Here is a 22,160-nt window from a genome sequence, read left to right as displayed (position 1 = left end):
GAACTAAGGAGCACCTCACCACAAACCCCTTCCTTGCCAGCTTGGTGGTGCTGGCACAGGAGCTGGTTTGGCTCCACTACACCTGACTGAGGACCTACCTTCCAACACAGAGGGGTCAGATGACTCCAGCTCCCACAGGGAACATACTGGAGGGCTCACCTCCCCGGGAAAGCAAGCAAACATCACAAAGTGGTCATGCCACAGTTCTTCCACTCCACATCTGTACCCATGTGTGCAGCAGCACCTAAGAGACCACAGCTCTCCGCAGGGCTTGCTCACAGCTGCCACAGGCAGTGCTAAGGAGAGGCTGCCCAAGCTCAGTTTAATGCCGGTACAGCTCCTTCCACACTGCTGAGCTGCCCACTAGGTTTCCTGCTCCCCTCAGGATGCTCAAACACCTCTACCCACCTACTACAGCCCTCAGAGTGGGTTAAATCAACGAGCACTAATCATGGAAACAGCCCCCTGACAGGAGGGAACCCCCCACACCTGGCTCCATGGCCAGGGAAGGCACTGGCAGCTGGCACAGATTGGGATGGGTGAGGGGTTTATGTTTCTAAAGCCTCTCCAGAGCAAAACAAAACCTTGGAAAATAAACAGAGTGGGGCCAACCTTGTGCAAAAGCAGACTTTATACCAAGAATGGCAGTTCCAATAAGGGGAATATCCTTTGATGGAGAACAAGGCTGCTGACCTGTAGCAGACCACAGCAGCAGGAATGTCATGGCTCTCCCACTGAAAACCCAGGATATGTGTCCTGACAGGTGCTTTTTTGGGAGAACACTTGCTTTAAATTCTTTGGAAAAGCACAGGTGCTCCACAGGTGCTGTTTGCAGTTACTCTCGGGGCAGGTGCAGCACCTTTTCTCCGTGTATGAATAATCCTCAGAAGGCAGAGAGCCACGGAGCTACAGAAATGCTTTACTTCATTGTGAGTTAAACACTGAACTGTGCTGAACTCCTGAGTCACCTCAAACACAGAAAACCACTGGGGACAGTCTGAGAATCAGGACTGGCACACGCTAAACATCATAAACCCGAAGTGTCTGAGAAACTCAGCTTGGAGTTTATGGGAACAACAGGCTTTAAAATCATGGTTCAGCAACATTGCCTCTTCCACCACTGTGGCTCCAGGGTCAGGTGGGAAGTCCACTCTCCTGTCATGGGACAGTGTTCCCAGGAGCCCGTGGCAAGTGGTGGGCGCCCAGCCAGCCCTGGTCAGGCAGCCCCTCACCCACCAGCAGCCCCCCACTCACAGCAGTCCTCGCTTGCCTCCCAGCCCCGGGATACAGCTGCAGCCACAGTGCTCAGCTCTTGGGCAGGGATGACAATGACCCCAGACCCACAGACCCACAGCTTCAGCTTCATGGCACCCCACAGTTGCAGGGAGCAGCTGCAGTACCCGAAAACACAGTGAAGGTGCAGGCAGCATCGCAGGCACGGTACTGCCTTGGCAAGGGACAGGCTGGGGAGAGGTGTTGAAACAAACCTGAGGCAGCAGGTGCTGGTGACTCAGGGGAAAGGCTGCCGGCACACCGGGACCGGCCCTTCGAGGAGAGGAGGCACAGCAGGAGAACCTCGCTCTGCTCCTCTGCAGCTCCCGCAGCAGCCACTGCCAGAGGGGAGAAAGCCGGAGGTGATGGAGGAGCTGTGGGGGAAAGTGGCTGAAGAGGAGGAAAATCCAGCTGCACAGAGATTTTCTGGACGGCAGAAACCTGCCGGCGTGGGGGTGTCAGCCTGGAGGGGTGACCCCAGCCTCCCTCAGAGTGGAAGGAAGGGGCAGCTGCCCAAAGCTGCTCCCAGTAGATGCAGCCAGGCAGCACCGACAGGGTTAAAAACTGCCCAGGCCCCTTCCAGAGAGGTGACATCCAGTGGTCCACAAACAGGTTTGGGAGTTAAATGCCTCATTAATGTAAATGGGGCTGGGCTGGGGAAAGGCATCTCCAGCACATGCCTATGGAAAATCCGTCCAGGCCCTGAGCCTCTTGTGCTCAAGCCCAGCTCTGGGGAGACCAAACACAACTGGACAGTGTGGACGGTTCAGTTTTACCCCTTCCCCTTCAGGACAGGGTGAGCCGGCACCGGAATTGGGCAGCCCCGGAGCAGTTCCTCACACCAGACAGCTGGTCTGAGCCATCCCCACCAGCCTGGCCTGTGCTCAGCACTTTGGAAGCATTTTCCAGCAGCTGGAGCATCCCCCGCCAAGGCCAAGCTGTGGCAGGGGAGCCGTGGCAGCACCGAAGCAGTTGCAGGCAGCGTGAGTCACAGTCTGACCCACAGTTGCCTGCACAGTGACGTGCCGTGACACGGCCCCAGCACTAATCCCGATGCCAGCGTCTCCCTGCGAACAGGACGGGCCGGGACATGTGGAGCCCTCGCCAGCTGCCCACACTGCCGCTGGCACACGCTGCAACAGCGCTGGGCACGGCACACACTGGAATGAGACTGAGTGAGACCGGTGCCCAAGGTGATGAGGGGGAACAGAAACCCCAGGCCAGCCTGGGCATTCCCATCCAAGACACTGGACTGAAACCTGCTGTGCCACTCCAGCTGTGAGCAGCGCTGGGCCCGGCTTTCACTCATCCCACTTAGCTGTCCATTGCTCTCCAGAGCAGTGTGGACTCAGGATGACCTGGCCCTGGGGAACTGGGGTTGGCGGTGGAGGCACTGGGGGCAGTGGTGGTGAAGGGCAGGGGCTCCTCCTGTCCTTGTCCCTGCGGCCACACTGCACCAGGGCTCTCCCCTTCGGCCCCGGCACAGACAGCTATGGGATCAGGATGCTGACCTGCAGCCGTACCTGCTCCCTGGCCTGGTTGTAACACAGCCTGAGGTGTCAACCAGGAAACACACCTGGCCCCAGGGCTGTGGACATAGTGTTCCTCCCTCTCTGTCCTCTGGAATCTTCACCCAAGCCTTGGCACTTTCCTGTAACACTGCCTTGTCCCTCCCAGTCTTACACTTCTACCTCAGTTTCCCTTCCAGAAGGAGCTGAGTGGGAGCTGTACCCTGTCGGGACCTGAGCCCCCCCTCACTGTTGGGCATGCAGGTGGGCTGCCAGCCCTGCATAGCTCTCCATGTGATCCCCCCAGGACCATGGTGGCACTGAGACCCTGGCAGCCTTGCCATTGACAGTGTTCCCAAAGCAGTGAGATACGAAGTACAGGAGAGGACACTCTGTGGGGCCGAGTGAGAAAAACCCAACCCCAACCCGTAAACCTGGGCAGCCCAGCCCCATCCAGCACCAGGTATGGGGTATGGGATACAGGGTCACATCTCTCTTCCACTCATGTGCTTTGTCTAAATGCGTTTCTATGGATTAAAACATGTGTTCCCTATATTTATTCACCTGCAGCAGAGCACACTGCAGTCCTGGCAGGATGTGATCACCCAGAACACAGCGGAGGTGGGAGCTGGGAGCCGGCTGGAGCCAGGGTGAATCACCCTGTTGTCACAACGCCTCTCACTCCAGTACCTTCCTTCTGGGTTTTAAGACCTTCTCACCCAAGTTTACATAACGAGTCCTGAACGGTACAAGCTGTTCCCCTGGGTACACACAGGTAATCACTCCTGGTCTTGTTATAAATCAGTTCTGGTCTTGTTATAAAATGTCATCAGTCTCAAAATAGTTCACATTTGCCCCAGAACATGGGAGAGGACCATAAAACACCAGCCCAGGACACCTTTGCATTGCTGCATCCTGCTGGAGCCACATTGGCACTCTCTGGCCTGCCCCAGGGCATCTGGGAGGCATCCCGGGGACTGGACTCCACCTGAGCTGCCACATCCCAGGATGCTGGAGTCACAGCAGGCGGGATATTTTTTCCCGTAAACTTCTACAGTGGAAAAGGCAGATGAGTGCAACTAATTCTCTGTGGCAATTAGTTACAGAGCTGGTCAGGGGAAATCCCACCAGTGACAAACCATCACAGTGCTGCACTGAGAACCTGCCCAGTGTCATCCGCAGGTGAACCGGGACTCAGTGCCCAATGTCACCATGCTGAGGCTGAGGAATGGACCCCAGTGGAGTTTGCCCCATCCCTCCCTCCCTGTAGCCACAGCTTGGCTGGCAGAGCCACAAACGCGGCGGTGCCACAGCCCAGCACCCGGCTCTGTCATGGAGCAACCCTTCACCGTGGCTACCGGCTGTGCCAGGCGAGCAGGAGCCGGCCGCGGGGCCCCGTCCCTCCCCTCTTCTGTGGCTTGTAAAACAAAACCAGTCTGGGTTTTACTGCCTGATCTTTGTAACGCAAACACAGGCCAGTTAACAGGTTTTACACAGCGGCTCCCGGCACAGGGTGGTTGGGATGCTCGCTGTCATTTCACTGGGATTCTACTGGTCACAACTAATGACTCGATTTCATTTAGTGACAGCGTGTCCCTGGAAGTGCACACGACAAACCTGGCAGTTACCGCACTGGGTAAGCCTGTGCCGACTGCACCAGCGTTGGGTGGGTGACAGTGACAGGGACTGATGGGGACTGGTGGGAACTGATAGGAACAAGCACCTCTGCTCTTCTTCATCTGTACATCCAGACCTAACAGCATCCAGCAAAATTCCTGCTGCCTTTGTACCCACTGCAGCCACAGCCTCCATCAAAACATTTGCCTTCCATCAGACAAATTTAGGAGCAGTTGATATTTTTGAAACACAGTGGATCAGGAAGATAGAGTCACTTTCAGGGCTGATTTTCCCCATGGATCTGGTGTCCCAGCTGTATTTAGCAGCTGTCAGCAGTGCATCATGCCAGCACAACACACTGCTGGGAACACAATGCCTGCGATGCAGGGGAGCTTCCTGTGGTGTTTCAGCTGTATTTTCAGCAGGAGGTTTTTGCTTATGGAATAAACTTTCTCATAAACAAGTGAGAGATGATGGAAAGCCAAGCCAACTCAAGGTCATCTGGCTTTGCTGGCTGTGCATCTGATGTTCCGAACCCTGGAACAAATGCCACCCACTCTATTTCCAGTGCTAGAGCTGCCAGAGCTGGCAACAGACATTGTTCTCTGGGAAAGCAGTGGCGATAGGAGGGCAATTACTGTGACAGGACAGAGGAACCCGGTAGGTCCTGGTCCATCAAACCTGTTCATTCCAGACTCCCTTGGAGATACTTCTCAAACACAGTCCCACATTCCACCCCTGACATAATGACATGAGGTACACTTGTGCCAGTTAAAAATAAAAATCCTTTTTGTTCCCAAATGACAGAACACAGGGACATTTGGGAAAGTCTGACCAAGTCCTGATTGAACAAGAATCTGCCATTACCTCTCCTAGCAAGAGGCAATCACTCCCATGTACAATGCTCTGCTCTCAGCAGTGATTTATGGTTCCAAGGAGGGTTGTACATGTTCACTGTTCTGTTGTGAGGAGTTGACGTCTCCCACATCGCTCAAGATGCTCAAGATTTTACCTCCAAACGTGTTTGTTCAGCAGTGCTGGGCTGAGGGATCCCAGCCCATCCACACATTGGGCTGACCCTGGGCTAGGAGAATACAGAAAATGGGGGGGCATGTCTCTCCATCCCCCCTGAGGGATTAATTATGGGATCAACAGGAGTCAGCGTGCAAGACACATAATATTGAGATTAAGTCATGAAATCCCAAAGCACATGCTAATCACAGTGAAAATCACCGACAGCTGGGCTGGGAGGGCCCCGGCCCATCTGAGCTGCTGCCTCCCAGCCCCGAAGGAAACAGAAAAGCTGCTTTCCCATTTAGTTCCACTGTCATTTTATGGAAACAGTGCTCATTTCTCCTGGAAAGATCGTCAAGTTCCAGATCAGTCCACTGGTGCCACTGAGGCAGAGCTCTGCCCCTTCTTTTTGAACATCAGCATCTTGTCTAGTCCACACTTGACAGGTGCAGGGTGTTCAAACTCCGGCTAGGAGTGTGTCCAGCAGCAGGCAGGGGAGCAAACAGCTGCGAAGAGTGGCTTTTTATGGGAGAAAAACCAATTAACATAGAATCAAAGAATCATTCAGGTCGGAAAAGCCCTCCAAGATCATAAAGTCCAACCATTTCCCCAGCACTGCCAAGGCCACCACTAACCCATGTCCCCAGGTGCCACATCCACATAGCTTTTAAATCCCTCCAGGGATGGTGATTCCACTACTATCCTAGGCAGCCTTTGCCAAGGTTGTAAGATCTTATACTTCTTTTAAAATAGAAAAAAGATTATAGGATCTTTCTAAAACAGCTTATAAAACTGTTTCAGAATACTAATGCACCTCACCTGCATTTATTTCACCCATATCAAAAGGCTGGCACCAGGGACAGTTGGCACCAGGGACAGTTGGCACCAGGGAAGGTACAGCAGCAAGGTGATGTCCTGGCACCTGCGGCATCTCAAACCAGCCTAAGAAACACACTGTGACCTGCTGCAGGGCAACAACCACCAGGCCTGAGAGCCCCTTCCAGTGCCTAATGGAGCTCCAGGAGAGCTGGAGAGAGAATTGCACAAGGACCTGGGGTGACAGGGCAAGGGGGAATGGCTTCCCACTGCCAGAGGGCAGGGTCAGATACGGTCACTTCCCTGTGAGGGTGGGGAGGCCCTTGCACAGGGTACCCACAGAAGCTGTGGCTGCTCCATCCCTGGCAGTGTCCAAGGCCAGGCTGGACAGGGCTTGGAGCCACCTGGGATAGTGGAAGGTGTCCCTGCTCAGGGCAGGGGGTTAGAACTGGATGAGCTTTAAGGTCCTTTCCAGCCCAAGCCATGCCAGGATTCTATGTTCCTAAGGTTCCTTCCAAACCAAATAATTCTGTAAGTCTGTGATCCTGTGAGGTTTGTGCTACTGATCCCACGTTGTGTCAGATGCTCTTGACGTGACGGGAGTAGGAGCAGCAGAATCAGGTGCCATTCCTTGGGATGCGTTAGGAGAAAAACAAAGTAACATTTCAAGGACCCAGCACCAACCTGGGAGCGACTCCAGCCAGCAGGAGGGCGGGTTTAGCCGTCCCGTCGGGGCGGGACGGGGCGGGACAGGGGAGGTGGCGGGGCCGGTCCCGGTCTCAGCGGGGAGCGCTGCCCGGAGCCACACGGGCGGCAGGTACGGGGGGACCGGGAGGGCGGGGGGGATCGGGAGAGAGTGTGCGGGGTCGATGCTGGCCGGTCCCTTCGGCCCCGAGACGCTGCGGAGGGATGCCCGCGGGCATCTCTCAGCGCCCTCGGGCATCCGTCGGCGGCGTCTCGGGGCCGAAGGGACCGGCTCGACGGGGCTGGTCACAGTGTCTTTTACACTGATACAGACCTGAAGTCACCCGATCTCTGCCTGGTTTTGCAGCAGCGGGGCAGGTTTTCATGCTGAGCAGGTATTTGGGATGTACCCGGCGTGCAGCCAGGGGTAGTCATTCGGATTTAACCTGTATTTACACAGGGGCTTCCTTTAATCTCACTGATAAAAGAGAATGGGAGCAAACCGCAGCTTTATGGAATAGTTCAGTGCTTGGTTTGGTATTGGAAATGTGCCATCTCCCCCAGGATGGTGTCTCCCAATGAGGCAGAGTATGCTCGCAGCATCCCAGGGGCGTGGAATTGCTGGAGTTGGGGGTTTGCTCCTCTTACTATCCAGGATTCCCGTCATTCCTTGCCCAAGTAGCAGCTAACTCTCGGTAATGTGACCTTATTGGCACGTGAGGAGCACGGCTTGTGATTGTCCTACAAGAGAGGGACATCTCGGGAACCATGGAATCATGGATTGCCTTGAGTTGGAAGGGACCTTCAAGTTCATCTCATTCTGCCCCTGCCATGGGCAGGGACACCTTCCACTATCCCAGGCTGCCCCAAGCCCTGTCCAGCCCGACCTTGGGCACTGCCAGGGATCCAGGGGCAGCCACAGCTGCTCTGGGCACCCTGTGCCAGGGCCTGCCCACCCTCACAGGGAGCAATTCCTTCCCATTATCCCATCCATCCCTGCCCTCTGGCAATGGGAAGCCATTCCCTGTGTCCTGTCCCTCCATCCCTCGTCCCCAGTCCCTCTCCAGCTCTCCTGGAGCTGCGTTAGGCACAGGCAGGGGCTCTAAGGTCTCTTTGGAGCCTTCTCTTCTCCAGGATGAACAGCCTCAGCTCTCCCAGCCTGGCTCCAGAGCAGAGGGGACCTCAGGGTTAGGCAGGGAAGTGGGGAGTGACACAGAGCACAGAGTCAGGCAAGCGCTATCTAAGCTCCCAGACTGTAAATACTCCTGGAGTGCTGCACCCCTGCCTGCTGGAGTTGGAGACCTGGAGGCGCCTGTGTGGATTGGAGCCGTGGGCGTTGGAGCTGGCACTGTGTGCCCTGGCCACTCTCCCTGCACACCAGCAGCAACACAGAGCATCTGCTGGGAGCCCTGACCCCACCTTGAGACAGGCTTTCATTGCTCACTGACATGTTGCTGCTCCACTTTTCAAACTGCCAACCTGTAAACTTGTGAGGTAATAAAAGGAATTCCTCTAATTTGCAAAAATACCACTAGAGAGTATAGATGTCTCGTCTAGGAAAACGAGGCCTTTCCCTCAGGGTTCCGGGGAGATGGCAGATGAGCAGCTGCTCATCAAAGAGGAGTGACTGATGTGTCCCAGTAGAGAAAGTGCTGAGCACTCCCAGTGTCACCAGGCTGGTAGCGTCAGGGTGGTTTTGCAGCCCATGTCCCACCCTGGATCTTCCAGGAGTGGGCCAAGTTTTGCTCATGACTTTATTTCCTTCAAGTGGCAGTTGCCCTACGAAAATCCCAGAGGAGATTCGACAGAGTCAACACATTCATTTCGTAATGTGGGAGTCTGATGTCACTGCGAGGTGGAGGAGTTTCACCCAGAGTGATGCTGGGATGAGGCAGGGCTGCACTCAGCTGCTGGGGACAGGGAGGACATGTCCACAGCACAGAGAAACCCCACTGGAACCAGGAGCAGGTTTCTCTTAGGATGGCTTTGGTCATCACAGGGATGCACGTGCTGCCAGGAGAGGGGCCATGGCACCCTGGGCACCACAGGGTCTCGTGTCCCTGGGGTCAGCTCCACACAGTTCAGACGCTCCAGCTGTGACCAGAGCAGCCCAGAGCAGGGCACAGATGTAAAGCAGTGCTGGCTCCCGGAGCCACCTACAAAGGATTCAGGGCTGCATGTCTATCAAGGGGGTGGCACCTCCAGTGCCCCCAGCCCTGCTCGGCTCCTGCTCCATCACTGCTCCGCTTCCTCACTCTGGAGGGGCTTTGGGAAGGGGGCACAGTTGTCTGTGCACTGATGGAGAGTGGGTGTTTACATCCCTCACTTATCACTTCTCTGCTCAGGTGAAGCCCGCTGATGGGGCAGAGCAGGACCCACTCCAGGCTGGCACCAAACCTGGCACCAACCCTGCCCTGAGCAGCTCTGGCCCCCAAGCACTGAGTGCTGTGCCAGGGAAGAGCCCCCATAACAGGGGCCTGGACAGCTCACCCAGGGCAGCTTCCAGCTGCCAGCAAGGAAGAAGCCTGTTTAGAAACATTCTGGAAATAAAGGTAAGAAGAAAACTGTTAAAATGAGAATATACGTTGCAAAAAAGTCATCCAGGTATAGTCAAATGCAGCTTTTGCCTCATGCCTTTTCTATTATCCCATATGAAAAGAAATAATTTCTCCCAGCACTGGCAGGTTGATGAGTGACCCACAGAGACCTGTGCACAAGTGGGGTGTCCCTGTGGCAGGAGCCAGCGGTCGGTGACAGCAGGGACAGCCTAGGGTACGCAGCCAGCCAGCACCAGCCAGGCAGGATCCTGCCCCGCACTGGGCAGGGGGTTGAAATTTCAATCTAATCTAAATCTTTTATTGGATTTCTTAAAAGGCAGAAAATACTTCCTCATCTGCCTCACTGGGCTCCCCAGATTTAAATGAGCTCTGAGGATTCAGTTCTGTTAAGCCAAAGCTGAGCCCTTGGGAAGGGGCTGAGCTCCCACCGTGGGGCTGGGGCAGGATGGCCCTCATGTCCTGCCACAACTGTGGGCAGTTCAGCAGAGGCTGAGGTCATTCCTCCCATTCTCCTTGTATCTCTGCCCAGAACCCAGCCAGGGTCTGGTGCAATGTCAGCTCCTTCCATGAGTGAACCACCCCCAGGCAACAGCAGGAGGAACCTCTGTGGCACAAGGTCATGAAGGATGAGATGATGATATTGGGAGTGCAGGGGGTCCAAGTCCCAGGACACGACTTCCTTGGAGAACAAAATCTTTTTCTATAGGAGTAGAGCCTGCCTTCGGATCTTAGAGGAAGCAGCTGGGGTTTGTTCTTTCCAAAGTCCTCTCCCAGAGAGGATCACCTACGTCTAACATCACAGGTAATAGTCATGCAGTGAAAACCATCATCTCTTTTTGCGTCGTGGAGCGAGACTCCAAAATCTGTTGGGTTTATACTGTTACCAAACTCTCTGTGTGCTACTCAAGAGAACTTGCAGATCTGGCCAGAAGATCAAGGAATCAGTATCACCTTTTTATTTTTGTATAAGAAAAGTATGAAGAACCCACCTGCTTCTACTCCCCAGGGCCGTGCACACCTTTACTGCCTTCTTTGCTCACCTCCAAGTAATGCTGTGTCACTCTCATTCCTGCCCTGCTGAGTGCTGCTCCTTAGTGGGTTATTGCTGCATTATTCCGGCACTCTTCCTCCCAGGATGGGGCCTATTCCCAGCATTAATCTTTAACTCTGCTCTCCTGCAGCTTAAATCTGAAAAATGTTCTGAGTGGCTGCTTCAGGTTCTTTTCGAAATCCTGCCTCGGGATGTTAAGATTTAGTAACACAGATTCTAACCTTAAAATAGCAGCACAAAATGTTCTATTTACTCACAAAATGAATGCCAAGTATGCAGCATCCCTCAGCAGAGCAGGGGAGTGGGGGGGCCGTACTGATAATATCTGACAGACAAAGGAATTTGGTGGAAAAAAACCAATCTGTTGTCCTTCCTCCAGCGGGCAGCAAATCCCTGGACAGCATTCCTGGTCCTGGGAAAGGTGCTACTGCTTCCAGCTCCCCTTCTCCTGTCCCTCGGAAAGCTGGATGTTCTCTAATACTTCTTAGCTCTAAGAAAGATTGTCTTAGGCTCCATGTGAGGTTGAACCCTGAGCGCTGTGAGCCTGAGCTCTACCCAAGCCAGCTCCTGCATGTACTGCTTGGTCCATCTAGTGTTGGCTGAGGCTGGGACGGCATTCCAGCTGTACCAGTGTGCACAGAGCATTCCCAGTCCCTGAGCAGCACCTGCTCAGGCACTGCCACACTGCAGGGCCCGTGGCCGTGCTTGGGAGACACCAGGCACAGCCGCGTCCTGCAGGTCCCGGTCACTCAGCTCTGGTGGGGCCAGAAAAAACCCCAAAATGTGACCAAAGCACTCACCGCCTTTGCAACTGCCAATCCCAAACTTCTCCTGTGTCCTCCCAGGAGGCTGGGTGACATGTTGCTGCCATGGCATGACCCTGCAGAACGTCTGTGCTGAGTTTTTCCTGGGTTGTAAACCACAGCCATGCCATCGCAGTGACTGTCCTACTCCTGCTGTGCTGACAGTACAGGTGCACCTGGTATGGCACAGCCTGTGCTCCTCCTCAGAGCTGGTTTGATGTCTTTTCTCCTGCTCACAGGCAGCAGCATGAACCTGAAGAAGTACCTGGTCCGGGCGCTGCATCGCCTGCAGAAGGGCCCTGGTTACACCTACAAGGAGCTGCTGGTCTGGTACTGCGACAACACCAACACCCACGGCCCCAAGCGCATCATCAAGGAGGGGCCAAAGAAGAAATTAATCTGGTTCTTCCTAACGTTGCTCTTTGCGTCCCTGGTGTTCTGGCAGTGGGGGATCCTCATCAACACCTACCTCTCCTACAATGTCACCTCATCTCTCTCCATTGGCTTTAAGACCATGAAGTTCCCTGCAGTCACCGTCTGCAACGCCAACCCTTTCAAGTAAGTTCTTCTCCCAGTTTCCCCATCTGTGCTCTAACCCCTCAGAAAGATTGCCAGAGTGAGGTACTGAGGGCCCGTTCCTGTCTCAGACATCATGTTAGGAGCATCAGTGGACTCACCAAGTAGTACTAAAAACTAAATAAAGAACAGTCTGAAGATGAATGGCTCAGGGCTGGAGGAGGGTTCATCTGCCTGCAAGTTCTCCTGGGCTTTGTGGAATCCCAGAACAGTTTGGGTAGGGAAGGGACCTTCCAGTTCATCTCATTTCACCCCCTGCCATGGTCAGGGACACTTTTCACTATCCCAGGTTGACTCCAAGCCTCATCCAACCTGGCCTTGGACACTTCCAGGAATGGGGCAGCCACAGCTTCTCTGGGCACCCTGTGCCAGGGCCTCCCCACCCTCACAGGGAAGAGTTTCTTCCTAACACAGTTTCTGCACCATATCAGTCAATCTAATGAAGGTTTTTGCCTTCCTGCAAACTTTCCTCAGCTCATAAAAAAGCCAAATTCAGCTCACCTTTCTCAGCCAGAATCAGTCTTTCCATCTTTCTCCACAATTCTTTCCCTTACCCTTCCTCGCTGTGAACATTCTTCTCAATGCTCACACTCCAGTCACTAAGATCTGGTTCCACAGTCCTGTCTGCCAGGAACCACAGAGATAGAACTGAAGTGTGATTTCAAAGGAGTCACTGATTTTCATTAGAGTTGCTTTAAATTTATAGTTGCTTTAAATTCGTATCTGTGCGATAGTGTAGCCCAAGGCAAGACGCTCTCAGCCAACACAATTGCTTAGGGGTAGTTTTTCCTCCACTTGCTAGAGATGTTTTGTGTAAACTGTAGTGAATTACTGAACTAGAACCAATGTGGCCCCATGCTGGCACGTTCACCCCTGCAGCACTCACTGTTTATCCTCCCACTGCCCTTCTGCCCAGCTGCAGCCTGCTGGGACGCCAGTGTCCGAGCTGGCCGTGCTGTGCATGGAAACTCCTGTTGTCCTCCAGAAAATCCTAGGCAGCAGTCTGAGGTCCCCAGGAAGGTCCAAGCCAGTGGCAGGTGAGCTGCCAGGTATCCCCAGCACCATGACACTGCCTGGTCACAGCTCCCTGTCCCTCAGGTACTCAGAGGTGAAGCACCTGCTGAAAGAGCTGGACAGGCTCATTGAGGCGGCGCTGGAGAGGATCCTGCAGCCCACGCCAGGGAACGGCAGCGAGAATGTGTCCCCGCCACTCGACTTGGAGCTCTGGAACCAGATCCCCCTGGTCCTCATTGACGAGCACGACAAAGACAATCCCATCATCCTGGACATCTTTGAGACCAACCAGACTGCTGGGAGCAATGAAACTGCCATGGGCAAAGAAACCAGTGTGAGCAATGACACTGCTTGGGGCTACCAGAGCTCTGTGGATAACAAAACCACAGGCAATGAAACCACTGCTCCACCCACCCCAGCCAACACGACGTCGGAAGAGAAAAAGTACAAGCTGGCAGTGAAGCTGGTGAGAGGGGTCCCGCAGTGGCAGCGGGCAGGGATGAGGGATGAGTGCCTTGGCAAGGATGCAGCGGGGAGATCTCTGTCTCTTCCCCACTTCCCCACTGCCCATGGCCACTCTGCCTTGGGGCTCTGGTCTGGCTGTGCCCAGCCCCAGGCCCTGCTGCAGGCTGAGCCCAGGGCAGAGCCCGGGCAGGGGTGTTCCATGCAGGCTCCCAGACACGTTCACCCCTTCCTTAGGTCAGGCTCCCAAAATGCCAGGGAGAGGCTGTGGCTGCCCCCATCCCTTTCCTGCTGCAGTCCACAGTGCAGAGGCACATGGTGTTCTTGCAACCCCTCATCCCTGCTCCCATGGAGGCTCCAAGGACCCTGCATGAGCAGACCTCAAAAGTTGGGGCAACTCCAGCCTTAAAGAATTGGCCCAAAAGTGTCATTTTCTGTTAGCTTGTGGAGGTCACCCTGGGGCTGATGTATAACCTGCCCAGCTGGGAAATGTCCCTGGGGAAGGACCCTGTAATGCAGTGTGACAGCCAGCTCAATGTGACAGCTGGCTTGTGGCTCTGCCAGGCTGAACCTCTCTGTTCCTGGGAGCTGCAGGCAGGGCTGGCATCCAGACGAGCATGTGGGGAGGGGGGTCACACCACAGCCCCTGCCATCCTCCTGGGGGCTCAGACCTGCCTGCTTTGTGTCCCCAGTGCAGCCATCAGGGCTCTGACAACTGCACGTACAGGAACTTCACCAGCGCGGCGCAGGCAGTGACCGAGTGGTACATCCTGCAATCCACCTCCATCCTCTCCAAGGTCCCACTGCATGAGAGGATCAGGATGGGCTACCAGGCAGAGGACATGATCCTGGCGTGTCTCTACGGGGCTGAACCCTGCAACTACAAGTAGGTGCACATGAGCTCCCTGCTCCTTTCCGTCCCAGCAGGAATGAACAGCATGCTAATGGCATGGCAGGGCAGGTTCTTTTCTCTTTTTAAGGTATGTATCAGCTAATAATGAGATTGCTGCTGATTCTCAGCTCTAACAACACTTCCCAGAGGTTTTCTGGATGTGATCCTGACTGAAATGCATTATTTTGGAACAGTGCTGGCTGAGTTAGTGTTTTGGATGGGCTGTTTTGCTCATGACATATCAAGAGTAGCAGCACCCAGGATAACCACGTGCTGAGTCAGCAGCAAGACCCCCAGTTACAGCTTCCCTCCCTTTCTGCACAAGGCTCTGAGAAATGCATTTTAGCCAACTTTGTTTCCTATGAATCCCAAGTTCCTATCTCCAGTGTTGAGAAAGGGGAGCACACAGCAGCACCCCAGGATGTGGGGAGCCCTGTCCTTCTGCAATGTCCCTTCTACAACAAGGGCGACAGAGAACTGCTGTCAAAGCACGAGCTATAATGCCAGCCCAAACCTGTAACCATAGCTCAGGCTGAGCAATTGTTCCTCTCGCCTGTGTGACGTGTGTTCCTCTCCATCCCAACTGAGTGCTGTCCCCAGGGCCATGTCCCAGCAGACACCTGTACCTTGCCTTGACTTTTTTTTCAAAAACAGATGGATTGAAGTGGTATCAGCTGTAGTCCCTGTTCAGCAAATGAAGCAATGGGAGGTGAGCCCCAGCACAGCTGCTGAGCTGGGCCCACCATCTGCTTTATGTCACACCCCTTTAGTCCTCCCGAGAGTCACAGTTTTATGTGTATGATTATTCCAGGAATTTCACCCAAATCTACCACCCAGACCATGGTAACTGCTACATCTTTAACTGGGGCATGGATGAAGAGGCTTTGAATTCTTCCAACCCTGGGGCCGAGTTTGGTAAGGATCACTCTGTGGTGGAGGAGGGGGCTGGAGGGGCAGACATGAGGGGTCTGCCTCGTGGTGCCCATTTCTGTGACTCGGGACAGATTTATGATTCCTCTGTCACTGGAGCACTGCACCGTGGAACAGAGGCTTTGCAGAAGGGGATGACCCCCAAAAGGAAAATGTGCCACACAGGAAAAAAGTGACTACAGATGTTACACGTAGCAGGAGGGCATCCTCTGGATATTTGAAATATCTGAGACAGCACCTGACTAGTCCCAGTTATTGCCATTCTGGGCATTCACCACCAGAAGTGTTCCTGCATAGGTCAGGCTGCCATGGCAGCCAGACCGTGGCTCTTCCCAAGGAACAGGGAGAAGAAAACAGACTCCCTTTTTTTCCCAAAGCCTTACTTTCCAATACTGTTCCTGTTTGAGTGTTTTGTCTGGTGTCCCAGGGCTGAAGCTGATTCTGGACATCAGCCAGCAGGACTACATTCCCTACCTGTCCTCTGCCGCTGGGGCCAGGCTCATGCTGCATCAACAGAAGAGCTTCCCCTTCCTCAAGGATCAGGGCATCTACGCCATGGCTGGGACAGAAACCTCCATTGGAGTGCTGGTGGTATGTGTGGCATTCCTCGGGAGCAGATTCTCTGAGAATAATGTTATCTGATGGGACCAAAACCAAGTTTGCTTTAAGTCTTGGCTGAACTGGCTCAAACCAAAGGAGACAAGGTACACACCTGCCAGGGGCTGGAGCAGTTTATGGAGGATTTTATGTAACTGTCCTGGCAAAGTGCTTTATTGAGGCCAGAATTTTTGGCTCAGGCCATGGTTGCCTCTTTCTCCAGCATTTCAGAAGCTGCTTTGCCAACCCCTGAACACCCTCACCTGCATGGATCCACCCAGGGAAGGGGCTGCAGCCTCTTCAGCTCTGTCATCACTGACTTTCATTTTTGGCAAAGCTAGTGGGGAGCACAGGAATTACAGAGCCTCTGGAAAACTGGCACAGGGACCTGTGGAGAAGTGATAACCGCAGTTTGGTGTTTGGGTTTCTTTCCAGGATGAGCTGGAGCGGATGGGTTATCCCTACAGCGACTGCACCATGAACGGCTCCGATGTCCCTGTCAAAAACCTCTACAGCCAATATAACACCTCCTACTCCATACAGGTAAAACACCCTTTTAAATCAAACAAAACTCTTCAGGAAAAATCATGCAAGCAGTTAAATCTTTGGCCATCATGCAGGGTACTAGGGAATCATAAAATCATAAAATCCTTATTGTTGGAAAAGACCTTCAAGATCATCAAATCCAAGTATCAACACAGCACCACCACCGTGCTCGCTGATAAACCATGTCCTCAAGTGCCACGTCCACGTGGTTTTTGAACACTTCCAGGGCTGGTGTCTCCACCACTGCCCTGTTCAAATGCTTTACGACCCTTTCCATGACAAGTATTTCCTAGTATCTGATCTAAGCCACACATGGTTCTGTAGGATCGGTCACTGAAGTGCTGGGAAACTTCTGCTGAGACAATGTCTAAGTGACACTTCTCAGGAGCTCATGTTTTGTGTACACAAGTGGTATTTACCCCTGACAGGAGGCGAATACAAAGGAGAGATTCTCCCTCTTAACACTCCTACGATCTTTAACTTTTTTCTCTTTGGGGGGATTAAGTAACTTTTCACCCTGAAAATGCAGCTGGTTTGTACAGGAAGCAAAACAGCCCTTTACTTCTTCATCACTCTGAAAATGGGATGAGAAAGTTGAGTGTTTGTAAACCTTGAATCTGTAGAAAATTAGAGTGCAAACACTAAGCACAGGTTAATTTGTAACAGGCTGTACTAGAGAGAGAAGCAGCTCTTGAGGGTGCGATCCAATAATAAGGGAAACACCCAAACCATTTGGGGTGATTCACAGATGCACCCAGAGATCGGGAGGGCTTTGGGCTGGCAGCGGTTTTATATTTCTACCTTAATATAATAACAACTGGATCACTTTACCCAACTTTTGAAGATGTTTGTATTAGGTTTAAGCAAACACTCGGGAGGATTGCATTATTCCCTAGAAGTGCAAACGCTGACGGAGTTCTGTGTCCACATAACGCCACTTCAGAGCCCTCTCAGCAAAACCAGGCTCTTCCATCACTCCCTGGCTGCTCTGTGCACTCTGTGGACCTTTCCTATCACACAGAAATTCTCTGCTTGTTCTACCCACAACTGTTAAATCTAATTATCTTCTCACAGACTTTGCTATTGCTTTGTGCTGCCTCATGCAGAATCCCACTCCAATCTCAGATGATGAACTTCACGCCTCACCAAGCTAATGGCAGTGCTGCAGCTGGAGCTGCAGCCACAATCCTCCCAGGAAGAGCAGCAGCTGCACAGAGAAGATCATCCATATGTCTGCTCTTTATGTTGAAGGATTTGGAAATTCCTGGTCTTAAAGTGTAAAACCAGCCCTTTGTCAGTGTTGTGTAAAGCCTGGAGAGCACAGCCATGTCTGTGGTGGAACAGAACATTTGTGTTCCCTTTTGGAAGCTTGATATTACTTCTATGAAGCCCTAAAATAATTGAGAAATGAGCAGTTTCTTGTGGGAGTGGCAGTGGGCGCTGAGCTCCCTCCATTTCCCACGAGGTCTCACCCATGGGCAGCTCCTGTGAGTGGCCTTAAAAACTCCAATGCCCAGCAAGGCTGGAAGAGGTTCTGGGCAGGGACGGGCTCTGGCAGCCCCCACTTCCCCTGCACCTTCATCTCTCTGCATCTGCAGCCCCAAAATCTTCTGTTCAGTGCAAAAGGGAGGGAATTCCTGGGAGCCACTGCCATGCCAGCAGTGCGGAGCTGCCCGAGGCCTCAGCCCGAGTCTAAGCATCCCTCTTCCCTCTCCAGGCCTGCCTGCGCTCCTGTTTCCAAAACCACATGGTCGAGATCTGTGGATGTGGGCACTACATGTTCCCTTTACCTGAAGGGGTGAGCTACTGCAATAACGAGGATAACCCAGGCTGGGGTAAGAGCTCGCGGCGGCCTCTGGGGCCAGGCCGGGATGGGAGCGGGGTCTGCCCTGTCCCTGCAGCTCATGCACAGCTGTTCCCTACCAGACGTGGCTACTCGGGCCAGTGCTGGGGAGAAGGGGCCACACCTTGGTCTTGGCTGTGGGCTGGGTGAACCCTTGGGCACCAAAGAGAAAGAACACAGGGTATCACGCCAGGCCTCTGCACCCAAAATTTTGGGTCCCCTAGCAGGGGCAATGGAGGGTCCGGTGCTCCCCTGGGGTGGGACAGCTCTGTGCTGGCAGAGGCCAGGGCTGTGCCAAAAATACCACCCTGGGCAAGCTGGCTCTATAAAAACTGTCTTCAGAAGGTTACAGTTTATTTTTAATTTATTATTAAATTGTCTGAGTGTTTTGCCCAAGTTTCTCAAGGAAGGGGAAGTTGAAAGGGAAGACAGCAGATCTATGCGGGAGGGTCATACCTAATATTCATTTTGATAAATGAAACTGATATAACCCAGTAAGTGGGTCCTTATCTAAACAGATACTTTGTTTTCACCAAACAGCATATTGCTATTCCTCACTGAGATCCAGCATAAAACAGCGACAGATCTGCATTGACTCCTGTAAAGAAACATGCAAGTGAGTACCTGAGCCTGATCTGGTTGCTGTGGAGGTGTAGAGGAATCCTGCATTTTGACTCCCAGCCATCCTGACCTAAAAGGGCAGCAAACCATGCAGGGCTGGTTTGCTGTGTGAGAACTGAAGTTCCAGAGGCTTCAGAGGAAGGGAAATCTCCATACTAATGCTCTCCCTCTTCCCTCCAGTGACACACAGTACAAAATGACCATCTCCATGGCAGACTGGCCATCAGAAGCCTCTGAGGTAACCCTGATTCCTTGGTGTGTAACAGACATTGATGGTTCCCTGTTCCCAGGCACACGGACACTCACTATTGTCAAAGCTGGTGTCCAGGTCAAAGCACCTTTACTAAAGTCCATGTTTTCCACACACAAACCAGCAGCAGCACCAGGGCATGAGGCAGGAGGAGGGACCCCTCCACAGTGGCTCCTCCCTCCTGGGGCTCTGTCTGAGTGTCACTGTCAGCCCAAGGCTGAGTCCACCTTCCACACCCCAAAAGGGCAGGGGGGCTTCCCACAGGACAGGGAAGGAGCACCCACTGGCCCTGCTGAGGCAGAGCTGCCCTGCTCAGGTCCACAGCATCCCCCTCCACCTGCACACGGGGCCAGGGCTGCCTGGGATGGGGCACGGCACCCGCAGGCTCGTGCTCTTTGGGAGCACAGGATGCCTCTACTCTTTCTGAACAGATTTTGTTTTCCTAGGACTGGATTTTCCATATTCTGTCTTATGAAAGGGATATGTCAACAAATGTGACTCTGGACAGGTGAGTGAAAGGAACAACCACTTTATCTTCTCTGCTGAGCCTGTTAACATCAGCCTGACATGAGCCTTGGCACCAGGCCAGCGCAAGCGTGCGCGAATGTGCAGGGAGGACGAGGTTTGCGGCGGCTTCGCCTGGGATGTACAGAAAGCAGATCCAACAGGCACTTCATGCATGTCCTCTGCTCTCCGGAGCTGCAAACTGGGTCAGGCAAACTCAAACATGCAGTTAAGTAAAATCAGCATTAAGGACAGCTCCCACTTCATTATATTTGTCACTTCATACTCACATCTTGGTGTCTCTCCATCCCGTGGTCAGGCTGGAGCAAAGGTGCAGGACATCGACAGCCCAGCTCCTCACTGAGGTGGGTTTTGTTCTTTACAGGAATGGTATCATCAAGCTGAACATTTACTTCCAGGAGTACAACTACCGCACCATCTCGGAGTCAGCTGCCACTACGGTGAGTGCCCATCCCAGCCTGTCTGGCAGGGCAGGCACAGGAGCCAGTCAGCTGGGAGGGGGAGACAGTCTGTCACATCTCTAGAGGCTGCTGTTTCGAACATTTGCTGTAATGAAGCCACCTCTGCCTACTGGCTCACAGCCCTCAGTTCCTTCCCCCACTCCATGTCCCAGCCCTGCAGGCCAGCACTGGCACAGGAGGGGACCCAGCGGGCAAGCCCCAGGTGCAGGGGCATCACCCACATCAGCACTGGCACAGGGGATGATGGATCAGGGTGGGGCACATCTGAGGGGCTCCACTTCTTCAGCTCACTCCGCTCTCCTCCTGCAGATCGTGTGGCTGCTGTCGAGCCTGGGAGGCCAGTTTGGGTTCTGGATGGGAGGCTCAGTGCTGTGCCTCATTGAGTTTGGGGAGATCATCATCGACTCGCTGTGGATCACCATCATCAACGTGATCGGCTGGTGCAAAGGCCTGAAGCAGAGGCGGGCACAGGCGCGGTACCCAGATGCTCCCCCGACGGTGTCAGAGCTGGTGGAGGCTCACACCAACCTGGGCTTCCAGCACGAGGCCACGGGGGCTCTGCCCAGGGACGAGGCGCTGCCCCCCGAGCCTGGCACCCCCCCACCCAACTATGACTCTCTGCGTGTGCAGCCCCTCGACGTCCTCGGTCCCGACAGCGACGCGGAGACCGAGTGAGCAGAGTGCCCTGTCAGCTCCTGCCGGCCACTGCTGTGCTGTGTGGCACTTGCTGGGCAACCATCTGTCAAAATTAGTAGGGAATTAAAAGCCCAAGCTGTCCTCTCCTATGACTGATTGCTGGGAGGGAGCTCTGCCTAATAAACCCTGCAATAAACCTCACAGAGTCAGGCTTTGGCTTTAGGGTGTAGAGCTTGTGTATATCAGTATTGCTGTAAAATCATGTCACCATGTCTCGTTACCAGGTGGGTGGGAAGCAATTCCCAGTGAGCAGAGCAAGGTGGTGGCAGGGAGAGGATAGGATATTCTGACAGTGGATGCAAGGTCATGGCCTGGTAGACCACAGAACCCTAGAAGAGTTTGTGTTGGAAGGGACCTTAAAGACTCTCATTCTATCCCCTTCTCCAGCACTCTTGGCTGCAGAGATGGGGCACAGCGTGTGCTGCAGCTGTGCCATACCATGGATCAGAGCCTTGCGATGGGACCAAAGCTACTTCTGACCTCTGAGGCTGCAGAATTTCCATTCCCAAACTACAATGGAAACAGCAAAAACTGAACTCTCCCTTCACAGAGCCCCTGTGTGCCCTGTTGTGCTGCTGACCAGGGTTTGTACCACTCATGGTGCAGGTGGTGTTGGTGTGTGCCAAGGCTAAGACTCCACAGAGACTCGGGGGTGGGAGGAAGCACCAGCCTGTTTAACTATCATTCTTGCAATAATAAAAAAATTGATTTAAAAGTTGTCTTTATCTTCCCTGCTGGCAGTGGGGGCAGTCCAGTGCTGCCAAGAGGTTGATGGCAGTGGCTTGCAAGGAGAACATGCTGTGCTCACCCTGGCATGAGGGCAGCCGGGGCCTTTGGTGATCTGTGTGGGGCTGAGCTGAGTGGGGCAGTGCATGCACCTGGCCCCAGCCAGCTCTGGCCCCCAGAAGCTTTCCCAGGAGCCCATCACAACCCACCAGGACTGGCCTTAGTGAAGTACTTTTGCAAAAGTTCAAGAGGAAGCACAGTCGTGTGGTTAAATCACATACCCAGGAACACGATGTTCTGGGCACGGCGCCCAGTGCAGGGCAGCCGTGGAGAGGGGAGTCCAGGATCCTTCTGCATGGGAAGCTGCCCGAGCACAGGGTGCTCTGGTGCAGAACTGTTGGGCAGAGCGTACCCAGGGTCCCTCCAGCCCCTCAGCAGTGGTGGAAATTGTGGATCCAGTTGCTGATGACCACCAGCAGCAGGACAGAAGAACTGGGGGACAATCTGACAGCTGAGGTGCCACCAGCATGGCTGATTCTGCCCCGCACAAGGGAATTCTGTGTTCAAAATTCACTGAATCAAGATTCAGGGAGCACCTCCTTAACACGTTCACACTCTGCCCCAGCCCTTTCTCCCTCAGCTGGTCCTTGTTTGAAGGGAGAAGGATGAACAGTCCCCAAATACACAGCTCTGTACAG

At 53.7% G+C, this 22,160-nt stretch overlaps 1 protein-coding gene across 2 annotated transcripts; it reads left to right on the top strand.

The window, feature by feature from the left end:
• Positions 1-6,988: 6,988 nt before the first annotated feature.
• On the top strand, positions 6,989-20,886 carry SCNN1B (sodium channel epithelial 1 subunit beta). 2 transcript variants are annotated; one of them, XM_039560647.1, is made up of 15 exons: positions 6,989-7,044; positions 9,257-9,463; positions 10,176-10,271; positions 11,563-11,881; positions 12,998-13,379; positions 14,068-14,261; positions 15,079-15,182; positions 15,625-15,788; positions 16,230-16,337; positions 18,058-18,175; positions 18,724-18,799; positions 18,985-19,042; positions 19,501-19,562; positions 19,944-20,019; positions 20,350-20,886. In XM_039560647.1, exons 4-15 carry the CDS (start codon positions 11,571-11,573, stop codon positions 20,713-20,715), a joined length of 2,019 nt encoding a protein of 672 aa, XP_039416581.1. In that variant the 5' UTR covers positions 6,989-7,044; positions 9,257-9,463; positions 10,176-10,271; positions 11,563-11,570; the 3' UTR covers positions 20,716-20,886. The 2 variants fall into 2 exon arrangements, with proteins under 2 accessions (XP_039416581.1, XP_039416582.1); XM_039560648.1 differs by lacking the exon at positions 10,176-10,271.
• Positions 20,887-22,160: the final 1,274 nt, after the last annotated feature.

Source organism: Corvus cornix, chromosome 14 (assembly GCF_000738735.6).
Source record: "Corvus cornix cornix isolate S_Up_H32 chromosome 14, ASM73873v5, whole genome shotgun sequence".
Taxonomy (NCBI): domain Eukaryota; kingdom Metazoa; phylum Chordata; class Aves; order Passeriformes; family Corvidae; genus Corvus; species Corvus cornix.
Note: the sequence above shows the minus strand (reverse complement) of the source record. Positions and strands in the feature narration are given on the sequence as shown.

Bases quoted from the DNA above. Each gene is read 5' to 3' on its own strand.
- SCNN1B (XM_039560648.1), top strand. From the start codon at position 11,571: ATGAACCTGAAGAAGTACCTGGTCCGGGCGCTGCATCGCCTGCAGAAG. The intron at 11,882-12,997 runs GTAAGTTCTTCT...CCTGTCCCTCAG, and splicing joins TGCAACGCCAACCCTTTCAA to GTACTCAGAGGTGAAGCACC. The intron at 19,043-19,500 runs GTAACCCTGATT...TTGTTTTCCTAG, and splicing joins GGCCATCAGAAGCCTCTGAG to GACTGGATTTTCCATATTCT.